This window comes from Diuraphis noxia, unplaced genomic scaffold (assembly GCF_037042655.1).
Source record: "Diuraphis noxia isolate RWA-SAM2 unplaced genomic scaffold, SU_Dnox_SAM2 contig0009, whole genome shotgun sequence".
Taxonomy (NCBI): Eukaryota; Metazoa; Arthropoda; class Insecta; order Hemiptera; family Aphididae; genus Diuraphis; species Diuraphis noxia.
In genome coordinates, this window is record NW_028301719.1 from 2785009 (window position 1) to 2798906 (window position 13898).

The 13898-nt window shown below is 30.4% G+C and overlaps 1 protein-coding gene and 1 pseudogene across 1 annotated transcript; one reads left to right on the forward strand and one right to left on the reverse strand.

The window, feature by feature from the left end:
• The first annotated feature begins 4222 nt into the window (after positions 1-4222).
• Positions 4223-10363, forward strand: LOC107165410 (WD repeat-containing protein 76-like; annotated as a pseudogene).
• A 220-nt stretch (positions 10364-10583) lies between these two features.
• Positions 10584-13809, reverse strand: LOC107165416 (wee1-like protein kinase). Its single transcript, XM_015513628.2, has one exon. The coding sequence runs from the start codon at positions 12838-12840 to the stop codon at positions 11338-11340; it is 1503 nt and encodes a 500-aa protein (XP_015369114.2). The 5' UTR covers positions 12841-13809; the 3' UTR covers positions 10584-11337.
• Between the last annotated feature and the right edge of the window lie 89 nt (positions 13810-13898).

Here is a 13898-nt window from a genome sequence, read left to right on the forward strand (position 1 = left end):
GTTGCAGCTAGTTCAAAAAAAAAAAATAAAAATTCTTATCATATCATTATTATGATAATAGAAATTTTTTTTTACAAAATTATTACAATTAACACCGAAATTAAAAATTCTATATTTAGAAAACTTATTTTCAAAACCTTGAAAAAAATAACTCTGCTGCAATATGCACAGGAATTACTTGTCTGTCGATAAATAAATAAATAATATATAAAAACAGAAAATGTAATATTAATAATACTGTACGTGAAAAACGGGAAGAAATGAGTGTTTGAATTTCGAAATAGACTATTATATTCAATAGTATTATAATAATATAATATGTGAAGACGACGACGACGAACAAAGGCAAACAACGGCACTGAGTTATTGCTGCGCGAGGTCTTTTTGCCGGGTGACTAGTGATATGGGAATCGGGAGAGCCGAACAGGTGCGCCAGCAAACGATGTTTGTGCATTCGGTTGACTGCAAAGGCTAATACGTCCCTTCGGGGAAATCGTACTTAGTTTATTCAACTATGAACCCAAAAGATAATAAAGCGTTGAGGCGGAGGGGTGGTGCACGTAGGGATGGTCGTATCTGCGCGCCAGTCAAAAGCAAAACAATATTACCTAATATTATATTATTATTATTATTATTATACAAAGACTCGCGGCGGACATATACTAGTAGTAAATCATGATATTATTATAATATAAATAGGTGCAACGCGCGTGCACCGTTATAAAAATAAATCGATAAAACAACGAATTGAACATTTGGAATAACAGTATAAATATATAACATAAGGATACACGTATTAAAATTGGTATACAGGTTCATAAATATTATCAAACCCACCCAAACCGAATATCGTTAGTGTGACCACGCTGGTATGCGTGTTTCAGGTTTTTCCGTACTGACTTTGAAAATGATCATATTTCAGCCGACCAAAATTAAAAACTTATTTCACGTTTTAAAAATGCAGGATTTTTAAGAGTACTATCGAGGTGGTCTTGATCGATAGTGGTACATGCGCAAATACAGGAGAGCAGAAGGGGCGGATGCTCACCTTCATCAGTTTGAACTTTGGTATACAAATATTTTATACTCTTTTAGTCTTTTATAATTAAATAAAAATATAACAATAAATAGAAAAATGTTGTATCAGTTTTAATTTATAACTATTTTTTTGAAAATACATTAGTTAAGATTAGGTAATGGTTATTATTTAAAAAATATGTTGGTGGATAATGTTATCTCACAATGTAAATTCTAGATTCTATTTTTATTTGATAAATTTTACTATTAATTATTATAAATAATATTTATTATCCCGATTTATATGTTTTTATTTCTAGAGGGAGGTTGTTATTAGTAGGTTTATATTATGTGAGCGCAGTGAATTTTTTTTTTAATATGAGGTTATTGAATACTTTTGTTTTGCCCCCTCCCTCGTAATTCAAATTAGTCTGAGTCTATGTTGATCAATCAATTTTAAATATATATATTTGATATACCTATATTATTATATAAAATACACCCTCGAAAATGTTTATTTTGATGTGTTCTAATTAGGCGAATTTCATACACTAAATTTAAGTTACTATTAAAAACATATCAATAATAAATCCTTAAGGTATATGGTGTCTCAATAACAAATGAATTCCACCCCTAGACTTTTGGATCTGAAATTATGGATGAGGATGACCAATAATTGACCATCATCGTGGCCGTGATGTATTTGATATCACTGCAAGATTATAACTGAACAATATATAGGTATCACGCGTGAGTATACCTTTTTTAAGTGTCCACATTTCCAAAACGTAAAATGTGATTTTTATTTCCATTCACTAACACATCTGACATGAGATGATCATTCTCAAACTTCGTACTGAAAAACACGAAAAACTCCAAGTTTATCAGTCCCAAAATCCGTGTTATTTTTCACAACATTTATAATAGGGTCTAAAGCACAAATTTTCCGTATTTTATGAATCGAGAATAGAATTTTAAAATAACTTAAAATTAGTAGTAATTATATTGGCAACTACTCACGTCTCTAAAACTAGGTGAGGTGGTTGGAACTATTATAAATTTAAAGTTTAGACTTCAACTTCGGTGCCTATAAAAACAAAAAGTAACAGATAAATATGATCAAGCACTGACGTGAAAAAATATCTCTATTATAAGTGCTCTCAAAATATAAGTTCCTTTAAGATTTGGCTTTTAAATATTTACATAAGGATTTTAAAGAATAAAGAAAAAAAATGCAATATTTTTAAAGGGTTATTTTGATTATCAATAATTATGACATTGATATTAAAAATCGAATTTAGTACCACGTTTTTGGCATTTTGAATACATCTTTGAAATAACTAACAGCTAACAACAAACAAACAAAATAATTAAAAAAATAATGATGAAATTTAATACCATTTTCGCCTCGCAATATCTACCGAAATCAATTAAATCCATATTCTTACTTAACAGTTACTATATAATATGGATTCTATCATACTCACGTTTTGGATTTGTTTTAAACCCGTTCATTTGTGTGCACCACAAGAAAAAATAAAGGACAATCCCAAACTGACAACAATTCGGAATCGGAAAGCTGGGAAATCGGAAATGAATGAAAGAAAAATTATAAAAAAAAAACCATAAGAGCAGAGCCATCTTCTGACGAATACAAGCAGAAAAGCTTGCACACACGTTGATAATTTCTGCCGCTACGGTGACCAGTTGTTACTAAAATTGAAAATATCACCGTTATAGCACTAGTGCTGTGAAATGAAAGTTTCAGTGGGTACTATGGTTGATTCACGTAATATATATAAATTGCACATATTAATTGGCCTGATTCCTAATTGTTTATTGGAACATATAAATCTAACACTTTAAATCTCAGATAACTATAGACGTTAAAAACGTCTTATACATGGCTAACAAGTAACAACGACAAAATTTTTTTACATGATTACATCATCATTTATACAAAAATTGTTTAAAAAAAAAAAAAACTGTAGTGCATTATTCATAATTTTTAGTGCATAAAATAATTGTTTAGTGCCTTCAGGAAATTCCAATCCTAATAATAAACTATGATTATTACCATCTTAAATCAAATAGTAGGTATAATATTTTGTAATGTAGCATGTATATTATGATTCTGAAAATTTAAAAAAATAATAAACTATACCAGTCACACTATAAAAAAAAAAAAAAATAATAGAAACCTACCAAAACTACCCATCAAAAAATTATACAGGAGTATAAGGTAATTTAACGTAAAAAAATGAATTAATTAATCAACTGTTCATCATTTTATGATGTTCACAAGAACATAAAAACACGGTGGTCGTTTTAGCGACTTATGTTAAAAAGATACATCACAGTCATTATCTCAAGTCATATATTTTTATGATTGCGGGTAGAAATGAGAGCATAATTCTAGTTTAGCAACTTATCGATATCTATTAATGTGTGTTTTTATATATGATACTTAGAGAGAATGTGGAAAAAAAGATCGGACAAACTTCGATTTGAAGTTATCGGTGAAAAACTTTAAAAAGTAGGTACAGTTTTTCCGTAACGCGTATTTTACACTCGACAATCATTTGACACACTGTCTTAAATGAATACCATATGCTGTGCATCGTTTTTAAACTTTTTAAATTACATTTTTCAACTTACCTTTGTCCCCGTATTACGTATTTGGGGTGGTTTTGCATCACAAGTCAAGTTGATTGATATTTTAGATTTGCGGAGCGGAGCTTAGCGGCCAATACACGCGTGGTCACTGCCCAAAACAAATTATTCATTTTATATTAATTTTAATTTAATACTGTTAGGTGGTTTGCACAATAAGTCGAGGAATATTTTTGATTTGCCGATGAGCGACGAGTGCCACCGAGACACGGGTTACGCGTAGTCACTGCCCATGTCGGTTTTTCTCTGATAACTTCAAAACGAAGTTAGTCCAAATTTTTGTTTAGCATGCTTACAAAGCATGTAAAAACACACATTTTTAAAATAAAAATTTAAAAAAATCGTTTGGTTGCTAGACTATTATAGAATTGTTCCGAAATAAGAATGAGAATAGCAACTGGATTGAATAATGAAGTAACGAAGAAAATATTTTATTTATCATGGAAATGAAGAAAATATTTTCAAGGGTTTATACTTTATATTGTTTATAAATTATAAATGTTATTATTTTCTCCCGCTTGTGTTTCTCTATTCACGAATAATATTGGAAAAATGGAAACTGTAGTTGCAGACTTGCAGTGACGCGATTGAATACCTAATAATTTTGCTAATAGTGTTTTTCGCTCGTGTTGGGAACACTGCATTTTGTTTTTGAGACATTTTTAGATGTAACCAACCAGCAACCACAACAAACCAAGACAATTAAATTATTCAATATGCATATTTATCTTGGTTCGTGATGTACTGATCGCTGATGTATATAGGTATCCAATTTAATAATTGGGCATTTGGGCACAATTGTAAATTATTATTTTATTGGAATTGAATACTGCTAGAATTAGTAAAAATTAAATATAATTGTATACATTTAAAATTCCTCGATCGTCGTAGATATCATGTTGTACAGGGATTGCTAAATAACTTAATTAATCAATAAATATGTATGCTAATATATTTTGTGAGTATATTTCAAATCCACCTTTAATAGTTCATAAACATAAAGCTAAGACGCATACTGCGGCCTCTTAAAATGGATGAAAACAATGTATCTGATGAAGACGAAAATTTGACATATGAACAACTAAGAGCAAAACGTATCGAAAAAAAAAATTACGAAATGTTCAAGTGAGTTGGTTTTTCTGGAAATTATTTTGCTAACAATTAGATGTACCTACTATAATATTCTTTCTCTTCATTTTCTAATGGCTTAAATTCGAACCTTGCTATAGAGTTTTTCAACATCACAACTTGGAACCACTTCTGCACTCCTGGGGTAAGTGGTTTACTGCAAAATGCTTAACATTATCCTTCCGCGGACCTTAAGTAGTTGGCGTGATCTGGTCCTCCAGGTGGAGGGTTATGTGTAGGGATAACAACCATATCTTTGAAATACTTTCTGTTATGACACCATCATAAAATAATCCTTAAACATGGATTAATGAATTACATTTTATATATTGCAATGGCATTCTTAACATAATACCTAGGTATTAGCCAAATAATATTTTATGTATAAGTATGGGGTGTTATGTAGAAATATATACTACATGTTCAGTCTATAATCCCACACAATACTTCTTAAATGTTACAAAAATAAGAATTAAATACAATTTTTATTACCTAATGGAAAAATAAATGTGGAAATATTTGTTAAATCACCCAACCAGTTTAATGGTAAAATATTATATTTATGCATTAAATTGTTTTGTAAATTTTTCAGTATATTGGGTGTGAGTCAAGTAGCAAAAACATTAGCAAGTTGCTTAAAAAAGAAGCCACATATTAAAAATAATCAACCTAAATCTGCGAGCATGTAAGTTTTAAATCCTAATAATATTATATTATTCAAAATATGTTAATGTTCATGCTATCATCTAATTTTAATTTTTTTCAGAAAACCTATTAACCGTTCAATGAGAATAGCTCATTTGCCAAACCCTCAAGATCGCTATTACTCAGGTACCTAGTCCATAGTTTCATGTTTCTATATAAATCAGATTTGACTTATTAGTGTCTTGCACACATTTTATTTTATTTTATCTGCTTAGAGTTAAAAAAATAAATTTGAAAATCTTACTAAAATTAAAATAAACACCCAAATAATAATAAAAACAAATACCCAATTGACTGTTTTTATAAGAAATCTGCTCAAAATCATTTTCTGAATAGTAAATATGATGATCAATAGTTAATTTTACTAAGGCAATTAAGTGAGATAACTTTCTCACTTCTATTCTATTTATTTTGTATTACATTTTAAAAATAAATGTCCTAAAAAAATATTTGTATAAGTACTTATGACTAAATTAAGCATATTTTATTAAATAAATTGTTTTTTTTTTTTATGGTAAAAACCATGAGTTATAGATATTAAATAATTATGCCAACAACAATTCCTCATCTGGTTCTCGATACCATGTAGAAAAAAGATTAAAGAAAAATAATAAAATTTAAGTTAAATGGTTTATAGATAATTATGTATTGTGTATTTTAATTATATATCTGTGGTGACCAAATTATAGCATGTGTCCTAACATTTTTAGTTTTTTTACTAATAAAATAATAAGCTTAGTCTTTTTCTTGCTTTTTGTATTATTCATCAATTTATTAGGAGGCTTGCGCTCTTATCGCAAGCCAACTCTGGAATATATCAAAAATAATTACAAATAAATTGTTGTATATTGTTAGAATTCAAATTTATTACATAATTAAGGTACATCAGGTTTATCAAGACATAAAAGAGAATCAGATTTTGTTGAAAAACTGAGTGATGACTTAGCCATTAAAGAACCTATTAACAATTTTCATATGTTACCAAGCGAAAAGTATGCTAAAAGTTCTTAGTTCTAAATAATTTTAATTTTTCTATAATAATTGTATAACAGTTGTGCAACTAGACAAATAAATTACAATATTTTTATTTTTTTACTTGTCACACTAAATCCTATTCAAATAAAAATTTCAGCATATGAATTGATAACTTAATTTCATTTTAAAATAATTAACTGAATGCTATATGATTCTTTTTGCACTATTTATTATAAAGCTTACATTTATAGTCCTTGCTATTTCAGGTATAAGAATATTTTCATTTTAACATTTGATATTTTGATATGTTTAACATTATTTTATCTACGTTTAGATTTGTTCATGCGTTAAGAAGTCTTGATATGAATATACCACCAATAAAAATGTCTGGATTTGGTATTCAGTCTCTTACTATTCATCCTTCAGAAACATCTCTTATACTAGCTGCAGGGGACAGGAAAGGAAACATATGTGAGACTAAAAACATACTAAAATATTAAATATTATTAATAATTCGATTTTGTAGCTTTGTATGACAGAAACTCAGAAATGTATTTTGTTCATAAAGCTCTAGTTAATTGTATTTCATTTTTTACTTGGAATCCAAACAAGTTTTTTTCAACTAGTTATGATGGATCTGTTATATGTGGTGACATTGTTAAACACACTTTTGATATTATCAGTAAAATGTATTTACTGAAGGATACGCTATACCCGCATGCGTTTTCTTCATCATAGTTATACAACAACAAAAACAATTTTTCTTGAGATTTACTATAAAAAAGAGAACATTTATTGTGCAGCGTCGTTTTTATATTTTTGATATCACAAATACAAAAAAAGTTCTTACTGTTTAAAAATTCATTATTTCAAACTTGAATAACTTTTTGTATTTGTGATATCAAAAAAATAAAAATAATGTTGCATATTAAAATAATCTTCTCCTTTTTATAGTGTAAAAATTAATTTCTTAGTTATGATTACAGCCTGAGTGGTTCTATCCCCCATGTGAAATAGTTTTTCCTTAAGTTGTACGTTTGTAAAACTGAGTTAATGCATGCGGGTATAGCGTCCTCTTAAGAGTTATGATCTTTGTTTTAGTTTTGTTGGTTGAAGTCTTTCTGTTCAATTGAATAGGTTTATAGATCAAACATTAATAAGACCGCATGGCACAGTGAATATGAAAGAAATCTGATTGGAAATAGTATGTCCTATGAATGATATCCATTAGTTATTACACATTATAGATCAATTGTTTATTATTGAATTTAAATGTTTAAGGTTCTGGACATGTAGATATGGTGGACACTCGAATACCAGATACAATTATCAATTCTGCCTGGTGTCATAAAAGATCTGTGTGTAGAGTTCAGTGTCACCCATTATTAAAAAATTATTTTTTAACTTCATCTGAAGTTGGGTAATATTCTAGTTGCTATTATAATTTTTGTATTAACAGCTAAAATAACAACATTTAAATATTTTTTTAAAAACCTCTAAATTTATATTATGTGTTATTAACTATGATAATATTTGTTTTGTAAGTCAATAAATTACATTTATACTTTTAGAGAGGTTTCCTTAAGGGACATAAGAAATATAACTGACAAACATATTAATCCAGTTCTACGATTTAAACATCCCAAAGAATTGAAAAGTTCATTTTTTTTGCTGATGAGACAAGATGGTATCAACATATATTAATAACAAAATAAGGATTTTTAATACCTAACAATTTAGTTCAGATGCTACAAGTAAGCTAAAAATTGTAAAATGTTCTATGATAATGCTCAATAAGTTGTATGAGTTTCCAAGTATACAAATCAACAAGGCTGCATGTTAAAAAGAAATTACTTACCTATTAAGTATATACCAAAATTTTAGATAAAGAAAATTACAACGTGATGGATTTTTGATTGTACCAATATTTCAAAACTTTCTGTATAATTGCAAAATGTTATGATCATTTTTTAAGTTAATAATAATATTAAGAACAATACAATTATCTAATGTTTAATAATATTATTTCAATTAATTAGTTTTATATCAATGGGTGTACCTTATTTGAGGTATACCAAAAAAGTTAAATAATATGGATTTAATATTAATAGACAGACAACAAATGCTTGTGTAGTGTCCTCTTAATGACTAGTATGTAACAATATTTCCGATCAAATTAGACAATTTACAATATTATCTATAAAATTATATTCGTGTCCATTATTTTATGAAAATAAATAACGTAAGAATAATTATTTATCTAATTATCAACATAATTTAAATAATAAATACCTATTTCTTTAAACAAAATTATCAACATTAGATATTAGATAATTTCTTAGTCATAGTTATAAATGTGTTAACAAAATATTTGATTTTCACAACATTGCCTATGTTGTCTATGTTGCCTATGTTGACATTGAGCATGTTGTCTACTCATGTTAGGAATTTATGATATTGGCTAGGGATTTACATTATTATCTAATTTACTTCATGTGCAGTTATGTATATTGATACATGAAGTTTATTCCATTGTGTAATAACAATAAGTATGAATAAATTATATCCAACGAATATTTAATACAATAATTTATTTTTATTTTGCCTTTTTAAAAACTTAATAGTTAATAATTATTATTTTCAATACTGTTAAAAATATTTGTGTGCAATTTTGATTCAACAACATTTTAAATACTATATAAAATCCAGGCTATTGTTAATAGCATTAATGTTAACTTGTCTTAGAATAATATTTATTTTTAACTCGTGCAGATTTTATGTCCTCTGAATCCTTGTTATTTCTTAAAGCTACATTATAAATAATACATGGTAAATATTTTATTGTTGAAAAACAAGTCTTAAAAAATTACAGTTAAATTATTTTCACATTAATATAATTATATTTTGAAACAGCGGCGTAGCCAGGATTTCTTTCGGGAGGGGGCTGATCAATTTTTTACACAGCGGTGCATTAAATACCTATAAGCACGACCGAAGCTATAGAAAACTAACAAAATAAAGATGACAATTTAAAATTAGTAAAATACAATTTAAGACTATTTGAGTGAATATTGTAGACCACTGAAATAATTTTTAAATTTTATTAACATTTCGGGGGGGGGGGGGGCTGCAGCCCCCTCAGCCCTCCCCATGGCTACCCCACTGTTTGGGACTATATATACACAATTTCATAACAATATTTGTGTTAGTGTGTGATTTAATTTTTTGTTTAAAAAATGTTTTGTGTTTGGAATAAAAATCACTATTAATAAGAAAAACCATGGTTAAAAAAATAACTGACTGAATAAAGTGTTTACAATTATAAATCATGAATGATATCAATATCATAACTATTCATAACCTATATTGAGTTTGCTATGATTCTTGTCATTTCTTATTAGAATGAATGGCTTGCATTTTCAATTTCTATTTTTATTTAAAAATTTATTGTTTGAAAACGTTCACTACAGCTAATTTCCTATGTGTTTTCAGTTGCAAATTTATGATTGTGATGGAAATGTATTGCACGATCTAATCTCAAATAATATGAACAGACGTTGCGTAGTCATGGAACTGCATCCCACTCAAGCTATTTATGTTGGAGGAAATGCATATGGCCGCTTACATGTATTTAGCACCAAAAACCAATTTATATAAAGCTCTCTTTTATTAAATTATTTATAGAGGTACTAATACCTAATTAATTATTAGTAATTATTATCAAGCAAGTTAAGTTTAATTAGTTTTTTTTTTTTTTCAAACAAAGCTTAATGTACCTTGTTTTACTTACATATATCATACCTATTGTTTCATCATTATATTATTTAAACTTATTATTTGCAATAAATGATCAAATCAGAGTGAACACGCATCTTAGTTATATTCTTGCTGTCTTCTCATCAATCTAAATTAACCTAAAATCACAATTTTTTCTCTTTCGATCTTAAGTTTTCACACTGGTCCATGGAATGTTACCACATAGAATTTTTCAAAAGGAAAACAAATGAAGAATTTTGATTTGATTTATTCACTTAAATATGCATTTTAATAATTTTAATACAAAATACTGTTTAAAATTACTTATGATTTACATCACCAATCAATTTTTCAATTAATTAAATATTTCTGTTTCTGCCCTAAAATAAATAGGTAACGTAATTATTCTTAGAGTGTATGTTGTATGGCTATATCAAATATTACCATTTTTTTCAATTTTGTCATGGTCAATCACTAATTGGCAGTAAAGTAGCAATAACCACGGATCTACATAACACCACAAGTAAAACGTAATTAAACCTACGTGGGATTATGATGCCATTATTCCAACTTGCAGTTGTGAGTCTAATAAAATGTTTAGATATGATAATAAACATACCTAATAATGACACTCTTCAGGAAAAAATTAAATACTCTTACACAAGACAATTATAAACAAAAATGATTAACAAATATGAGACATTTAATAAAATAATTTAACTATATAATTATACCTAATTCAATAATTATAAAACTATGATACAAAAATATTTATAAATAAGCTATAGTTAAGATTTCAAATCCTTTATAATTTGTTGGTAATTTGATTATTAAATAAGTAACATTTGTGAAAAATGCATTGTCATGTCTTTTCAGTTATAAATTAAAGCAAACATAAAATTAATTATAATAACAAATACCTTAGGGAATGATATTAATCATTCAATATTTTTTAAATTAAATTTAAATGGCGTTTTTTAAAATATCCTAAAAATAACAATTTAAATTGAATTGAGAAGTAAAAATTAAAGTTTTAAATTAATTTTTTTTTATCTATAGTTCAACATTATAAGTTAAATATAATTAAATGTTTTGATTTTCTGTCCAATAGTCTTCCGTTTCTAATAACTGATGGTCTGTATAAATATAATCACTTCTACCTGGTGGCACTGTTCTTGACGGATTTAAATCGATTAACCAAGGTGAAAGAAATTGAGCACTTAATTTTAATGCTTCAATTTCATCTTGATCTTTTATTGCTGCCATTCCTCTGTCGAGCAAAAGATTAACCACTTTAGAAGCACTAGGCCTATTGGTAGGATCCAAGTCGACCATCTTTTTCAGCAATTTTTCAAGACTCGTACTCAAAAATGGAGTTTGAGGTAACGAAAACTCACCATTCCTCAAACGATGCCATTCTGGTCCATTTTTAGGTAAAGGTTTACGAGTTGCTGCCTCGTACACTGTAAGCGCAGTAGAAAACACATCAACTTTCTGCAACTGAGAGTAATCGTCACGTAACAGTTCTTTAGGTAAATAGCGAGAGTCTCCGTCTTCAATGTTTCGGACATCCTCAACGCATATGGTATGACCAAAGTCACCTATCTTGTAAACAATATATTTGTCGACTATGTCTTCCTCGTCATCTAGATCGTTGGCAAACACCACAGACCCATCGGTTGGGCATATCAAAATGTTGGCTGCCTTTATGTCCAAATGTGCAAGTTTTTTGGAATGGATGTGTGCCAGGCCGTTGCACACGTGCCACAACAACTGCCTCAGAGCGCCGTCGCAGAACACATGATCCGACTCGTGGATCATGCGTTCCAGAGTGCCGCCGTGGCAGAACTCCGTTTGGATATAGATGTGGCCCCTCTCGTACCAGGCCGTGAAGTACGACACCAAGTTCGGATGTCGCCCGAACACCGAGTTGGCGTACACCTCTTTGCGCACCATGTACTCGGGGCTCTTGTACATTGTCTGTTTGATTTTTTTAATCGCATACGGTATGCCGTCAAATAGGTTCGTGCACTTGTATATGACGCCGAAACTTCCGGTGGCGATGAACTCGTCCACCCTGAACTCTTCGTTGAAGCGCGACGTCTGCAACTCGCGTATACTGACGTTGGTCATCTTGCCGCTGTCCACCAGACGCCTGACGACGGACGGATGGACGGCCACGGGCGATTTGTGGCCAGGCGGCGTGCACTGTCCCAAGCAGTCGTCGCTGTCCTCGGGACAGGCTGTACTGTCGTCGTTCGATCCGGGACCGCGTTTCTTCCGGTTTTTCAATATGGCGATACCGGTCGGCGTGAACGGATTCACCGACACCCGGAACTCTGGCGCAATTCTGGCGGATCCGAGCTGCCGGGCACGCGGAGCAGTGACGGCCAACAACCGCGGTGTGGACGGAGCCAAACAATCGGCCACTAACCGCGGCGTGGACGGGGCCAGACAGTCGCCGACTAACGATTTCGACGAAGAGGGCGGCAGGCAGTCTGGCAGGACAAATTTGGTCCTCATAAAGTAACAGACGATCGAAAACAAAGCGAGGAAAACGCTCAGATAACCGACGGAAATGTCCATCGTCGCAGTGCTTGTAAACCGCTTTTGGACACTGTTGTTCTTCGCAGGACGTCCGGCTATGAATGGCCAGACGTCACGGCTGTCATGTTTTTTCCCGATACAAACGCGAAACAACTACGACTACGACACACTTCGGAAGTAAACACCAGCAGTCTGCCGAGACGTAGTGTCGTGTGTGAACACCGAACGACGCGCGAACTCGGTCTGAACGCTAAAAGAAGATCGTTTAATATTTAATAATTATATTTTACTGTTCCGTAACGCGATCTTCGACCGCGGGCCCACGCGTTACCGACTACCCGCGAACGTGGACAGGATTTTATCAACATGCGACGAGATCTTTTGTACCGACTTAAAGTTCACCCGAAAATTTGTGGTGTGGTCGACTGCAGTCTGCACTTCTGCAGCAGCGTTCGCCGTTGTCCGATAATAATTCGAAAAAAAAAAAAAACCGATTTTTATAAAAAATTTCTCACGCCGATCATTACCACTGTCCAGTGTCCACTATCACTGTATTATTTAAAATTAAAAATAGCTCGGCAGCTAAAAGATAAAATGTCTTACTGATAATATTGATATTGTGATATCGTTTGTGTTTTTTTTTTTCGTTTTTTGTACTTATTTTAGGTATTTTTAATAAAATAATTTAACATTTAAGAGTTCGGACCACGTGTCATCGCTATCCATCTGTTACTATTTAATTTAGATTTTAGGTATTAGTTATTTAGCTGTGCCGCACGCAGTGTTAAAACGACCAGACGGATGCAAAGTATTCGGTATGAATAGAAAAATGGAAAAAAGGCACAGTGTGTTATTTTATATTTTTCTTCACATCAGACCAAGTATAATATTATATTCAGTGTCGTATTTACTATTTTCTCGGACACGCTAATGGTTTAAGAATAATAAGGTAAGTAGCAAAGACTACGAAAAATATTTTTCCCTAATATGGAAGCTGCTTGGCTTAACTAAAGTAAAACAGCTACCACAACAATACATTTTTTCATTAGATAAACGTAAGTCATGAACAATGTAAGTAAGCAGACAAATTTAAATTG

Coding starts and splice junctions, on each gene's coding strand:
- LOC107165416 (XM_015513628.2), bottom strand. CDS start 12,840: ATGGACATTTCCGTCGGTTATCTGAGCGTTTTCCTCGCTTTGTTTTCG.